Genomic DNA, 11,612 nt, shown 5'->3' with positions numbered 1-11,612 from the left:
TGTTTTTCCCCATTCCCGCTGTTTTTCCCCATTCCCGCTGTTTTTCCCCATTCCCGCTGTTTTTCCCCATTCCCGCTGTTTTCCCCCATTCCCGCTGTTTCCCCATTCCCGCTGTTTTTCCCCCATTCCCGCTGTTTTTCCCCATTCCCGCTGTTTTTCCCCATTCCCGCTGTTTTTCCCCATTCCCGCTGTTTCCCCCATTCCCTTCTCTCCCCTCACCCGCAGCGCGCGCACGGCCGCCGCCATCTTGGCTCGGGGCGGGGCGGTGGCGCCCCCTGGCGGCGGGAGGTCACCGCCGGGGGGGCACTGGGAGGGACTGGGGATACTGGGAACACTGTGGGGGAGTGTGAGCTCTGGGGATACTGGGAGCACTGGGAACACTGGGAGCATTGGGGGTACTGGGAATACTGGGAACGTTGAGGGTACAAGGGATACTGGGAATAGTGGGGATACTTAGGAGCACTGTGCGGGACTGGGAACACTGGGGATACAGGGAATACTGGGAACACTGCGGGGGAGTGCGAGCACTGGGAGTACTGGGAATACTGGGATTACTGGGGATACTGGGAACACTGGGGGCACTGTGGGGGACTGGGAGCACTGAGGATACAGGGACTACCAGGAACAATGAGGGTACTGGGAGTACTGGGCGGTACTGGGAACAGTGGGGACACTGGGAACACTGAGGGGGACTGGGAGCACTGGGAGTACTGGCGGGGAGTGGGAGCACTGGGGGTACTGGGAGTACTGGGGGGAGTGGGGATACAGGGAATACTGGGAATACTGGGTGCTCTTGAAGAACTGAGCCCTCGGTGTTCGGTTAAAGGTGCTAGGTCTTTTTGTTGTCCCCTGCCATTAAAAGTTAAGGTCCATAGTCCCCACCCTCCCCCACTCTTTTGAGGTCCCAGAACCTCTCTCTCTTTCTCCCAATCTCTTTGGGGGTTTGTGTTTCCTTGACTCATCCTGAAGATCTTCCTGTGTCCTCCTTCCTTCCCCATCTGGTCCCTGCCCATCCTTCCCATTTAGGGGTCTTCAGGTGCCTCATTCTCTCCCCATTTTGTGGTCTCCTGACCCTTCCATTATCTGGTCTTGTCACTGATAGGTCTCTCCGTGTGTGTCCTCTTCCATTCTGGGTCTGGTGCCCCCATTCCCCCATTTGGGTCTCAGGTCCATTCCTCTGATGAGGGTCTCCCCAAGGTTCCCCCAACTTCCCTCCCCATTCCGTATCCCATGCCTCCCCCTTTCTGTCCCCATTTGGGGGTCTCCTGTAAATGTTCCTCCCTTTCAGCCTCTCCCCACCAAAATCCCTGGTCCATCCCCCCCACCCAAGCCCCACCCCCCACCCAGGTCCCATTCCCCCCCACTCCGTGTCTCTCCCCACAGAACACATCCCAATGGGGTCGCCTCTCCCTTTATCTGGGTCTCCCCATGCTGTACAGCCCCCCAGCCCCCCCGAGCCCCCCATTTCCTCGGGGGGTGTCAGGGGAAGGCCACGCTGCCCAGGGGGGGCAGGGGCAGTGCCGGGGGGGTCTCGGGGGGGTTGGGGGGCTGCCGGGGCCCCCCGTGGTGGCCGTACTGGAAGCGCAGGCGCAGCTCGCCCAGGCGGGAGCGCGGCAGGATGTTGGGGATCCACTCGATGGTGAACGGCGTGGGCTCCTTCTGCGTGGGGGACGTGTGTCCTGGGGGGGCACGGCGGCGTGGCTGGTGGTGCCCCCCCGACCCCTCAACCCCTTTATCCCCATCCCTTGGAGCCCCCCTGAGCCCTGAACCCCCTTTTCCCATCCCTCGGGGTGTTTGTGTCCCCTCGGCTCTGGGAATCCCCTTTTCCCCATCTCTTTGAGCCCCCTGACCCCTGAACCCCCATTTCCCATCCCTTGGAGCCCCTCTGACCCTTGAACCCCCCTGACCCTTGAACCCCCTTTTCCCATCCCCTGGGATCCTTGAATCCCCATTTCCCATCCCTCGTGGTGTCTGTGCCCCCCTAGCTTGGGGAACCCCATTTCCCTATCCTGTGGAGCCCCCCGACCCCCCAACCCCCATTTCCCATCCCTGGGGGTGTTTGTGCCCCCCTGGCTCTGGGAACCCCCATTTCCCATCCCGTGGAGTCCCCCAACCCTTGAACCCCCATTTCCCCATCCCTTGGAACCCCTCCAACCCCTGAACCCCCTTTTCCCTATCCCATGGAGCCCCCCAATCCTTCCACTCCCTTTTCCCATTCCTTGGGGTGTTTTTGCCCCCCATAACCCTATGGATCCCCCTTTTCCCTTCCCCTGGAGCCCCCTGACCCCTGAATCCCCATTTCCTGTCCTTAGGACCTCCAGGGGTGTTTGTGTCCCCCTGGCTCTGGGAACCCCCATTTCCCCATCCCGTGGAGTCCCCAAAACCCTTGAATCCCCACTTTCCCCGTCCTTGGAACCCCCAGGGGTGTTTGTGCCCCCCAATCTCATGGACTCCCCATTTCCCCATCCCTTCAAACCCTTGAAGTTGTAGGGTCCCACCCTGCCCCTCTCAGTGGGCATTTTGGGGTTCCACCATGCTTCTCCCAGGCAAGTTTTGGGGTCCCACCCAGGGGGATTTTGGGGTCACATCCTGCCTCTCCTGGGATTGTTCTGGGGTCCTTCCCGGGGTGATTTTGGGGTCCCACCCTGCCCCTCCCAGGCAGGTTTTAGGGTCTCACCCTGGCCTTCCTGAGGTTGTTTTGGGGTCTCACCCTGCCCTTTCCCAGGGGTGTTCTGGGTTGTTTCGGGGTCCCACCCTGCCCCTCCTAGCCAAGTGTCGAGGTCCCACCCTGCCCCTGTCATTGTGCATTTTGGGGTCCCATGCTGCCCCTCCCAGGCAGGTTTTGGGTTCCTCCCAGGGGCGTTTTGGGGTCCCCCCGTGTCCCCCCAGCCCTCACCGACTTTGAGGAAGGTCTGCAGCTCCAGGGGCCGCAGGGGGGGCTGTTTCTCAGGGGTCTCCCCGACGCTCTCCACCTCCACCCGGGGGCTGCGGAACGGTTCGTAGGAACCATCGCGGTTCTGCACGAAACTCCGCGTGATCTCCAGCGGCACCTGTGGCGTGAGGAGGCATTTGGGGGTCCTGAGGGGATTTGAGGGGGTCTTGGTGGGGATTTGGGGGTCCCTGGGAGACCTCAGAGGGGTCCCAGAGGGGATTTGGGGGTCCTGGAGGGGATTTGGGAGGTCCTGGGAAGAGTTCAGGGGGTCCTGGGGATTTGGGGGTCCCAGGGGAAAATCTGGGGGTCCCAGGAGAGCTCAGAGGGGTCTCGGTGGAATTTGGGGTCCCAGGGGGATTTGGGGGTCCAGGGGAAAGCTCAGGGGTGTCTCAGCAGGGGATTTGGGGGTCCCGGGGATTTGGGGGTCCTGGGGGTGCTCAGGGAGGTCCCATGGAGAGCTCAGGGGATCCTGGGAGTGCTCAGGGGTTCCTGGAGGAGATTTGGAGGATCCCAGGGGATTGGGGGTCCCAGGAAGGCTCAGGGGTCCTGGGGATTGGGGTCCCACAGGGATTTGGGGGACCTGGGGAAGCTCAGGGGGTCCCAAGGAGGGCTCAGTGGGTCCTGGGGGGCTCAGGGGTATCCCTGGGGGGACATCTGGGGGTCCCAGAAGAGCCCAGAGGGGTCCTGAGGAGAGCTCAGGGGTGTCTCAGGGGGATTTGGGGGTCCCGGGGGGATTTGGGAGTCCTGGGGGGTAAATTTGGGGGTCCCGAGGGGCTCAGGGGGGTCCTGGGGGGGATAAGGGGGTCCTGGGGGCAATCTGAGAGGTCCCAGGGAGAGCACAGGGGGATCCTGGGGGTGCTCAGGGGGGTCTTGGTGGGGATTTGGGGAATCCCAGGGGGGATTTGGGGGTCCTGGGAGGGATAACTGGGAGTCCCGGGGGGGCTCAGGGGGATCCTGGGGTGATTTGTGGGTCCTGGGGGAGCTCAGGGGGTCCCAGGGGATGATTTGGGGTCCCCAGGGGGCTGTTTGGCCTCACCTCAGGCGTGTCGAAGATCTGCTTGACGTGCAGCACGTTGGTGATGTGCCAGGTGTACTTGGAGAAGGTGCCCAGGGGCAGAGCGTCCCGGCGAACAAAAGCTGTGGGAGGGGTCAGGGGTGTCACAGGAGGTGTCACAGGAGTGTCACCCCCTCAGCTCTTCCCTCCTCTCTTATCCCCCTCTTGCTTTTTATCCCTTTTTTTTCAGCCCTCTTTTCCCTCTCTTTATTTTTCCCCTCTTTCCCCCCTTTTTCCCCTCATTTTTTGCCTCTTTCCCCCCTTTTTCTCCCCTTTCCCCCTCCATCCTCTCCCTTTTTATTCCTCTTTCCCCTTATTTTTCCCCTTCCCGTTTTTCACATCTCTTCCCCTTTTTGTTTCCCCTTTTCCCATCCTTCTCCCCTTTTCTCCTTTACCCCTTGCTTCCCCCTCTTTTATCCCTCTTTCCTTTATTTTCCCCCTCCTTTCCTCCTTTTTGGCCTCTTTATTTTTTTCCTTCCCCCTTCCCCTCCCTTTTCCCCCTTTATTTTTGTCCTCCTTCCCCCCTTCCTCCCCATTTCCTCTTCTTTATTTCCTCTTTTCCCTCCTTTCCCTTTTTTCCCCTTCTTCCCCCTTATTTTTTACCTTTCCCTCCCTCTCCCTGCTTTTTTTCCCCTTTATTTTTCCATCCCTCCTTCTCCCTCTTCCCCCGCTTTTTTCCCTTTATTTTTTCATCCTTCTCCTCCCTTTTTTCCCCCCTTTATTCTTTACCCTTCCCTCCTGCTCCCCTGTTTCTCCCCCTTTTTATCCCTCTTTTTCCCTTTATTTTTCCATCCCTCCTTCTCCCCCTTTTTTTCATCCCTCTTCCCCTTTTTTTTCCCTGCTTTTCCCCTTTTATTTTCCCACTCCTCCTCCCCCTTTCCCCCACCCAACAAAAACCCTAAACCTCCCTGTGCATCAGGCAATCCTCCCCCCAAACCCACACCTCCCAGAGGGGTTTCCCTGTTGTTTTTCCCCCCTTTTTTTGGGATTTCTCACCCGTGGTGGAGTTGGGAAGTCTTTTCTTCCCACTGCCGCTGGAGATTCGCTGCTGCAGAGCCTCGAAGAAGGACTGGGGGATGTGGAAAACCAGCGGCTCTGGGCGGCCTGGGGAGGGCAGGAGGCTCTTGTGGGGCTGGAAAATCCCAAATCCTCATCCCAAAGTGGGATGGGGTCGGCAGGGTGGGGTTTTGGGGGCGTTCCTGGGGAAATGTTTGGGATTTGGGGCTGTTGTGTGACCTGGGGACATCATTCTGGTTTTGGGGTGGCTCAGGGGACAGGGAGGGGGAAGTGGTGTTGGGAGACACAGGTGGTGAGGATGTGTTGCTAAATGGCAGCAAAAGTTTCCCAAAATGGCACCAAAAGTGTGCCCATAAAGGGACACAGCATTCCCAAAATGGCACTGAAAGTGTCCCCAAAAAGGCACCAAATTGTCCCTAAAAGGGACACAGCATTTCCAGAATGGCAGCAGAAGTGTCACCAAATGGCACCAAAAGTGTTGCCAAAACAGCACCAAATTGTCCCCAAAATGACACCAAATAGTTCTCAAAAAGGGACAGTGTTCCCAAAATGGCACCAAATTGTTCCCAAATGGTACTGAAAGTGCTCATAAAAAGGGACACAGTGTTCCCAAATGGCACCAAAAGTGTTCCCAAAAAGGCACCAAATTGTCCCCAAAATGGCATCAAATAGTTCTCAAAAAGGGACAGTGTTCCCAAAATGGCAGCAAAAGTGTTCCCAAAATGACACCAAATGGTCCCCAAAGACCAGAGGGGCTCAGAGTCATGGAATCCTGGAATGGTTTGGGTTTGGAGTTGCCCTAAAGACCCCCCAGTGCCACCCAGGGACATCTCCCACCATCCCAGGGTGCTCCAGCCTGGCCTTGGACACTCCAGGGATCCAGGGGCAGCCACAGCTTCTCTGGGAATTCCATCCCAGCCCCTCCCCACCCTCATTCCTGCCCAAAATCCTATTTCAATCTCCCCTTTCCCAGTGTGTCCCCATTCCCTGTGTCCTGTCCCTCCAGCCCTTGTCCCCAGTCCCTCTCCAGCTCTCCTGCAGCTCCTTTAGGCACAGGAATGGCTCTGAGCTCTCCCTGGAGCTTCTCTCCAGCTGGACATTCCCATCTCTCCAAGCCTGGCCCCAGAGCTTCTCCAGCTCCACGCTCCCCTCTGGGAACACAGATTCTGACAGAATCCCCTTGATGTGACCTCAATCAAATCCAACAGAACTTCCCAGGGAAAATCCATGTCGTGCAGGGGGACAAAGCCCTGGGGACAGTGACACTGTGACACTGACCCTCGAACTGGTAGTGCATGGTCTGGTGGATTCGCTCTGTGACAGATCCCAGCCACTCCTGGAAGGACAGGGACACCTGGGACTCATCCAGCGCCTGGCTGCAGCCTGGGGAGACAGAAGGGATGTTGGGATGAGAGGGTCATGGGAATGGAAGGGATGTTGGAATGGAAAGGATGTTCAAATGGAAAGGACATTGGGATGGAAGGGACATTGGAATGGAAGGGACACTGGAATGGAAGGGATGTTGGAATAAAAGGGACATCAGAATGGGACGTTGGAATGGAAGGGATGTTGGGATGGAAGGAATGTCGGAATGGGAGGATGTTGGAATGGGAAAGATGTCTGAATGGAAGGGACGTTGGAGTGGAAGGGATGTTGGAATGAGAGGAACATGAGAATGGAAGGCATGTTGGGATGAGAGGGACATTGGAACGGAAGGGACATTGGAATGGAACGCTGGAATGGAATGGAATGGAATGGACATTGGAGTGGAAAGGATCTTGGAATGGAAGGGATGTTGGGATGGACATTGGAATGGGATGGACATTGGGATGGGAGGGATGTTGGAATGGACAGAACATGAGAATGGAAGGCATGTTGGAATAACAGGAATGTTGGGATGGAAGGGACATTGGATTTGGAGGGACATTGGAATGGAATGGCCGTTGGAATGGAATGGACATTGGAGTGGGAAGGATGTTGGAATGGAAGAGATGTTGGGATGGAAGGAAAGTCAGAATGGAAGAGATGTTGGAATGGGAGGGACATTGGGATGGAAGGGACACTGGAGTGGAAGGGACACTGGAATGGAAAGGATGTTGGAGTGGAAGGGACGTTGAGATGGAAGGGACACTGGAATGGAAGGGACATTGGGACGGAAAGGATGTTGGAATGGAAGGGATGTTGGAGTGGAAGTGATGTTGGAGTGGAAGGGATGATGGAATGGAAAGACATCAGAATGGAAGGGACATTGGTATGTCAAAATGGAACATTGGAATGGAATGGACGTTGGGATGCAAGGGACACTGGAATGGAAGAGATGTTGAAAGGGAAGGGACGCTGGAATAGAAGGATTTCAGTTGGAATGGATGTTGGAATGGAAAGGACACTGCCAGGGATCCAGGGGCAGCTACAGCTTCTCTGGGAATTCCATCCCAGCCCCTCCCCACCCTCCCAGCCAGGAATTCCTTCCCAAAATCCACATCAATCCCTATACACCCAGCGCCCCTGGGCTCACCGTGTCTCTTCAGGGAGGAGGAGGAGGAGGATGAGGATGAGGATGTGACCGGTGGCTTCCTCAGGCTGCTCCTCCTGGGGCTGGGATGAGCTGGGTCTGGGGGCAGGAGGGCTCCGGTCACCTGTGTCCCTGAGGGAAGGGTTTGTCACCACCCTGAGTCCCCAGAATTCCCTGTCACCTCCCTCCTCTGGGCCCTTGTCCCCCACACCACCACCGGTGACCCCTCAGGCCTGGGGCAGGTGAAACACCTGGAGCTGCTCCAGAGGCTGCAACAGCTGGATCTGACCCCATGGAGTGACCCCTGGGGGGATTTCAGTCCCCACCCACCCCACAGCTGGATCTGACCCCACAGAACTGCCCTTTGGGGGGATTTCAGCTCCCACCCACCCCACAGAACTGCCCTGTGGGGAATTTCAGCTCCACCCACCCCACAGCTGGATCTGACCCCACAGAGCTGCTCTTTGGGGGGATTTCAGCTCCCACCCACCCCATTAATCTACCCTGGGGGGGGATTTGAGCTCCAACCAACCCCATTAATCTACCCTGGGTGGTATTTCAGGCCCACCCACCCCCAGTCCTCCCCAGGGACACTCACCCTGCCCCACATCCTTTTTCCTCCTCTTGGCCTTGGCAGCAGCAGCTCCCCGAGCCCGTGCTGCAGATCCGGGACCGCGCAGCAGCTGTGGGATCACCGTCCCCTTCAGACCTGGGGACACAAGTTTTGTCCCTAAAAACATCCCACCAGGGGCCACAGACCCCCAAACGCCCCCCAGGAAACCCCTCCTGTGTGGGGCACAGAGGGGAGAGGGATTTTATCCTACTCCTGTTGTGCCCTCAGCGTGGGTTTTCACCTTTGGGTGCCTAAGGACTGTGTGGGGCTGTTGGGGGACATTTTTTGGGGTGCAGAACCTCCTCAGGGGGTGAATCCTGGATGCTGCTGCTGTGGGAGGAAGTTCAGAGGGAATGAACCCCAAATATTCCTGCTTTGGATGTGGAATCACAGGGGATGAACTCCAGATATTCCTGTTCTGGAAGGATTCACAGGGATGAACCCCAGATATTCCTGTTCTGGAAGGATTTCAGAATCACAGGGAATGAACCCCAGATATTCCTGCTCTGGGTGTGGAATCACAAGGGATGAATCCCTGATATTCCTGCTGTGGGTGTAGATTCACAGGGGATGAACCCCAGATATTCCTGCTCTGGAGGGTTTCACAGGGAATGAATCCCAGATATTCCTGCTGTGGGTTTGGATTCACAAGGAATGAACCCCAGATATTCCTGCTCTGGAGAGTTTCACAGGGAATGAACCCCAGAGGCTGCTCTGGGAGAAATGCACAGGGAATGAACTCCAGATATTCCTGCTCTGGATGTGGATTCCCAGGGAATGAATGGAATCCACGGAACAGCTGCTGGGAGAACCCAGGCAGGTTCCAGGCTCCACTCTGAACCCCATCCCAGAACCCCCAAACCCCTCCCCATTATTCCCACCGCCAGCATCGGAGGCCAGGAAGTCAGAGAACTCCTGAGCCAGGCTCTCGTCGCTGGCGAAGGCGCAGATGCAGGCCAGGAAGTGGATGCAGCGCGCTGGGGGCGACTCTTCCTCCTCCTCATCCTCCTCCTCCTCGTCATTCTCATCCTCCCCCTTGGCACGACCACGGCCAGGGGCACGGCAGGCGCAGGAGAAGCGCCGCTGGCCAAAACAGGCGTGCAGGTAGCCCAGGCTGTGCCTCTGGCTGGCCTTACACTTGACCACCAGCACGCTCTTGCTGACCCTCTGCACCAGCGGCCCCGTGGGCTCGGTGGCCAACTCCCACAGGCTCTGCTTGGCCTCGGGCGGCGCCTGCACCGCGCCCAGCACCGAGCTCTTGAGCGGCAGCGGCGTGGCCTCGGCCTGGCAGCCCAACGCCAGCTTCAGGTGCTGGCACTGCTTGTCGCCGGCCGCCCTGGCGCAGGCGGGAGCGTGGCAGCGGCCCGAGCTGAGCTGCGTGATCAGCGTGCCCTCGGCCGTCTGGATGGCGGTCTCCGAGACGCCCAGCTCCACGAAGCAGCGCGAGTCGCGCTGGCGCACCGAGTAGAGCTGGCCGTGGCGGCCGCTGAGCACTCTGACGGCGTCGGCGCCGGGCTGGCGGCGGGAGGCGGAGCGGAACACGGCGCCGCAGCTCTTGTTCTTGCAGCTGAGGCCGCGGGTGCCGTTGTAGGTGCCGCAGCGAGGGCACTTGCGGATGCCGCGCAGGGTGGCCTTGCCCAGGTCCGACAGGAAGGGGGGCGGTTTGGCTCTGCCTGGGGAGGGATCCATGGTGCTGCCGGAGAGGAGAGCGGGGTGAGGGCATGGCTGGGGGTGGGTGGCACAGGGGGGTGATGGTGGGGACTGTGCCACCCGAATGGCCACCTGGAAAGTCCCCGTGCCACCCGAATGGCCACCTGGAAAGTCTCTGTGCCACCCCAATGGCCACCCTGACAGTCCTTGGGCCACCCTGACAGTCCCTATGCCACCCCAATGGTCACCCTGACAGGCCCTGAGCCACCTGAAAGTCCCTGTGCCACCCCAATGGCCACCCGGAAACTCCTTGGGCCACCCCAATGGCCACCCTGAAAGTCCCTATGCCACCCCAACAGGCTCTGAGCCACCATGTAAGCCCCTGTGCCACCCCAATGGCCACCTGGAAAGTCCTTGGACCACCCTGACAGGGCCTGTGTCACCTCAGAAGCCACCCAACAGGCCCTGAGCCACCCCACTGGCCACCCCAACACTCCTTGTGCCATCCCAACAGTCCCTGTGGCACGCCAATGGCCACCCTGACAGTCCTTGTGCCACACCAACAATCCTGGTGCCACCCTGCCTGGTCCCTCTGCCAACCTGAAAGTCCCTGTGCTACTCCAATGGCCACCCCTCCTGGTCCTGATGCCACCCTGCCTGTCCCTGTGCCACCCTGACAATCCCAGTGTCACTGTACCACCCCAATGGCCACCGTGATAGTCCCTGTGTCACCCTCACAGTCCCTGTCCAGCTCCAGAAAAGAGGAATCACCAGAAACGGAGCAGAAAAGGGGCAGGAATGGGACAATTCCCTCCTGACGCCCACACTGGGATCCTGCACCAGCCATGTCCCCGTGACACACCTCCCCCTCCCACAGTGGCCTGTCCCTGTCCCAGGGTGACACTGGGAGGGTTCCCTGTGACTCTCCACTCACTCCTGATCCTCCTGGAGCTCCCAGCACCCCCAAACCCTTTCCTGGACATTTTGGGACATCCCCAGGCAGGGTGTGAAGTGCCACATGGAGCTGGGGCTCTGTGTCCCCTGAGGGCAGCAGGGGACACTGGGCAGAGGTGGCAGAGCTGTTTGTCACTGCTGGAGCTGTGACAGGGCTGTTGGTGTCACATCTCATGGAAACACTCAGAGGGGAAAGGAGCTGCAGGACCACCGAGTCCAACTGTCCCCCAGCAGTGCCAAGGCCACCACCGACCATGTCCCCAAGTGCCACATGCCCTGCTAAATCCCCTCAGGGCTGAGGTCTCCACCACCGCCCTGGGCAGCTGTGCCAGGGCTGGACAGCCCTTCCCATAAAGGAATGTCCCCAATATCCAACCTCACCTCCCCCCGGCACAGCTTGGAGCCTTTTCCTCTTGTCCTTTCACTTCTTCCCTGCGAGAAAAACCCCACCGCCACCTGGTGTCACTCTCCTGTCCCCTTAGGGTCCTCCCAAACCCTTTTTCCCTAGCCTGAGCCCCCTCAAGCCCCATCTCCGCTCCCCTCCCGGTGCATATGTCCGCCTCACGATCAGGCCCGGGGCTCTCTCCCCTCACGACCAAGCCCAGTGTCGCCTCACGACCAGACCAGGCCCGGGGGTCTCTCCCCTCACCGCCAGGCCCGGTGTCCCCTCACAACCAAGCCCAGGGGTCTCTCCCCCCTCACCAGCGTCTCCCGGGGTTTCCCAGCATCCCTCGCGGCCCGTGACGTCACCTCCGCCGCCGGGCCCGCCCCGGTGCTGCGCTCCGTTACCGCCGCCGGGAGCGCCGTGAGGGGGGAACTCACTTCCGCCTTCCGCTAGCGCCTATTGGTCCGCCGGCATCACGTGGTAACGCAAGGAATG

The 11,612-nt window shown here is 59.1% G+C and overlaps 1 protein-coding gene across 2 annotated transcripts; it reads right to left on the bottom strand.

The window, feature by feature from the left end:
• Positions 1-1,437: 1,437 nt before the first annotated feature.
• On the bottom strand, positions 1,438-11,571 carry C22H2orf42 (chromosome 22 C2orf42 homolog). Of its 2 annotated transcripts, none has more exons than XM_085080570.1 (9): positions 11,435-11,571; positions 9,010-9,821; positions 8,114-8,224; positions 7,519-7,647; positions 6,282-6,386; positions 4,983-5,090; positions 3,969-4,069; positions 2,897-3,050; positions 1,438-1,679 (listed from the first exon to the last, which is right to left on the bottom strand). In XM_085080570.1, the coding sequence occupies exons 1-9, from the start codon at positions 11,458-11,460 to the stop codon at positions 1,480-1,482; spliced, it is 1,746 nt and encodes a 581-aa protein (XP_084936696.1). In that variant the 5' UTR covers positions 11,461-11,571; the 3' UTR covers positions 1,438-1,479. The 2 variants fall into 2 exon arrangements, with proteins under 2 accessions (XP_084936696.1, XP_084936697.1); XM_085080571.1 differs by having other exon boundaries at positions 1,438-1,659; positions 2,901-3,050.
• Between the last annotated feature and the right edge of the window lie 41 nt (positions 11,572-11,612).

This window comes from Lichenostomus cassidix, chromosome 22 (assembly GCF_008360975.1).
Source record: "Lichenostomus cassidix isolate B80296 chromosome 22, HeHo_3.0, whole genome shotgun sequence".
NCBI lineage: Eukaryota > Metazoa > Chordata > Aves > Passeriformes > Meliphagidae > Lichenostomus > Lichenostomus cassidix.
Note: the sequence above shows the minus strand (reverse complement) of the source record. Positions and strands in the feature narration are given on the sequence as shown.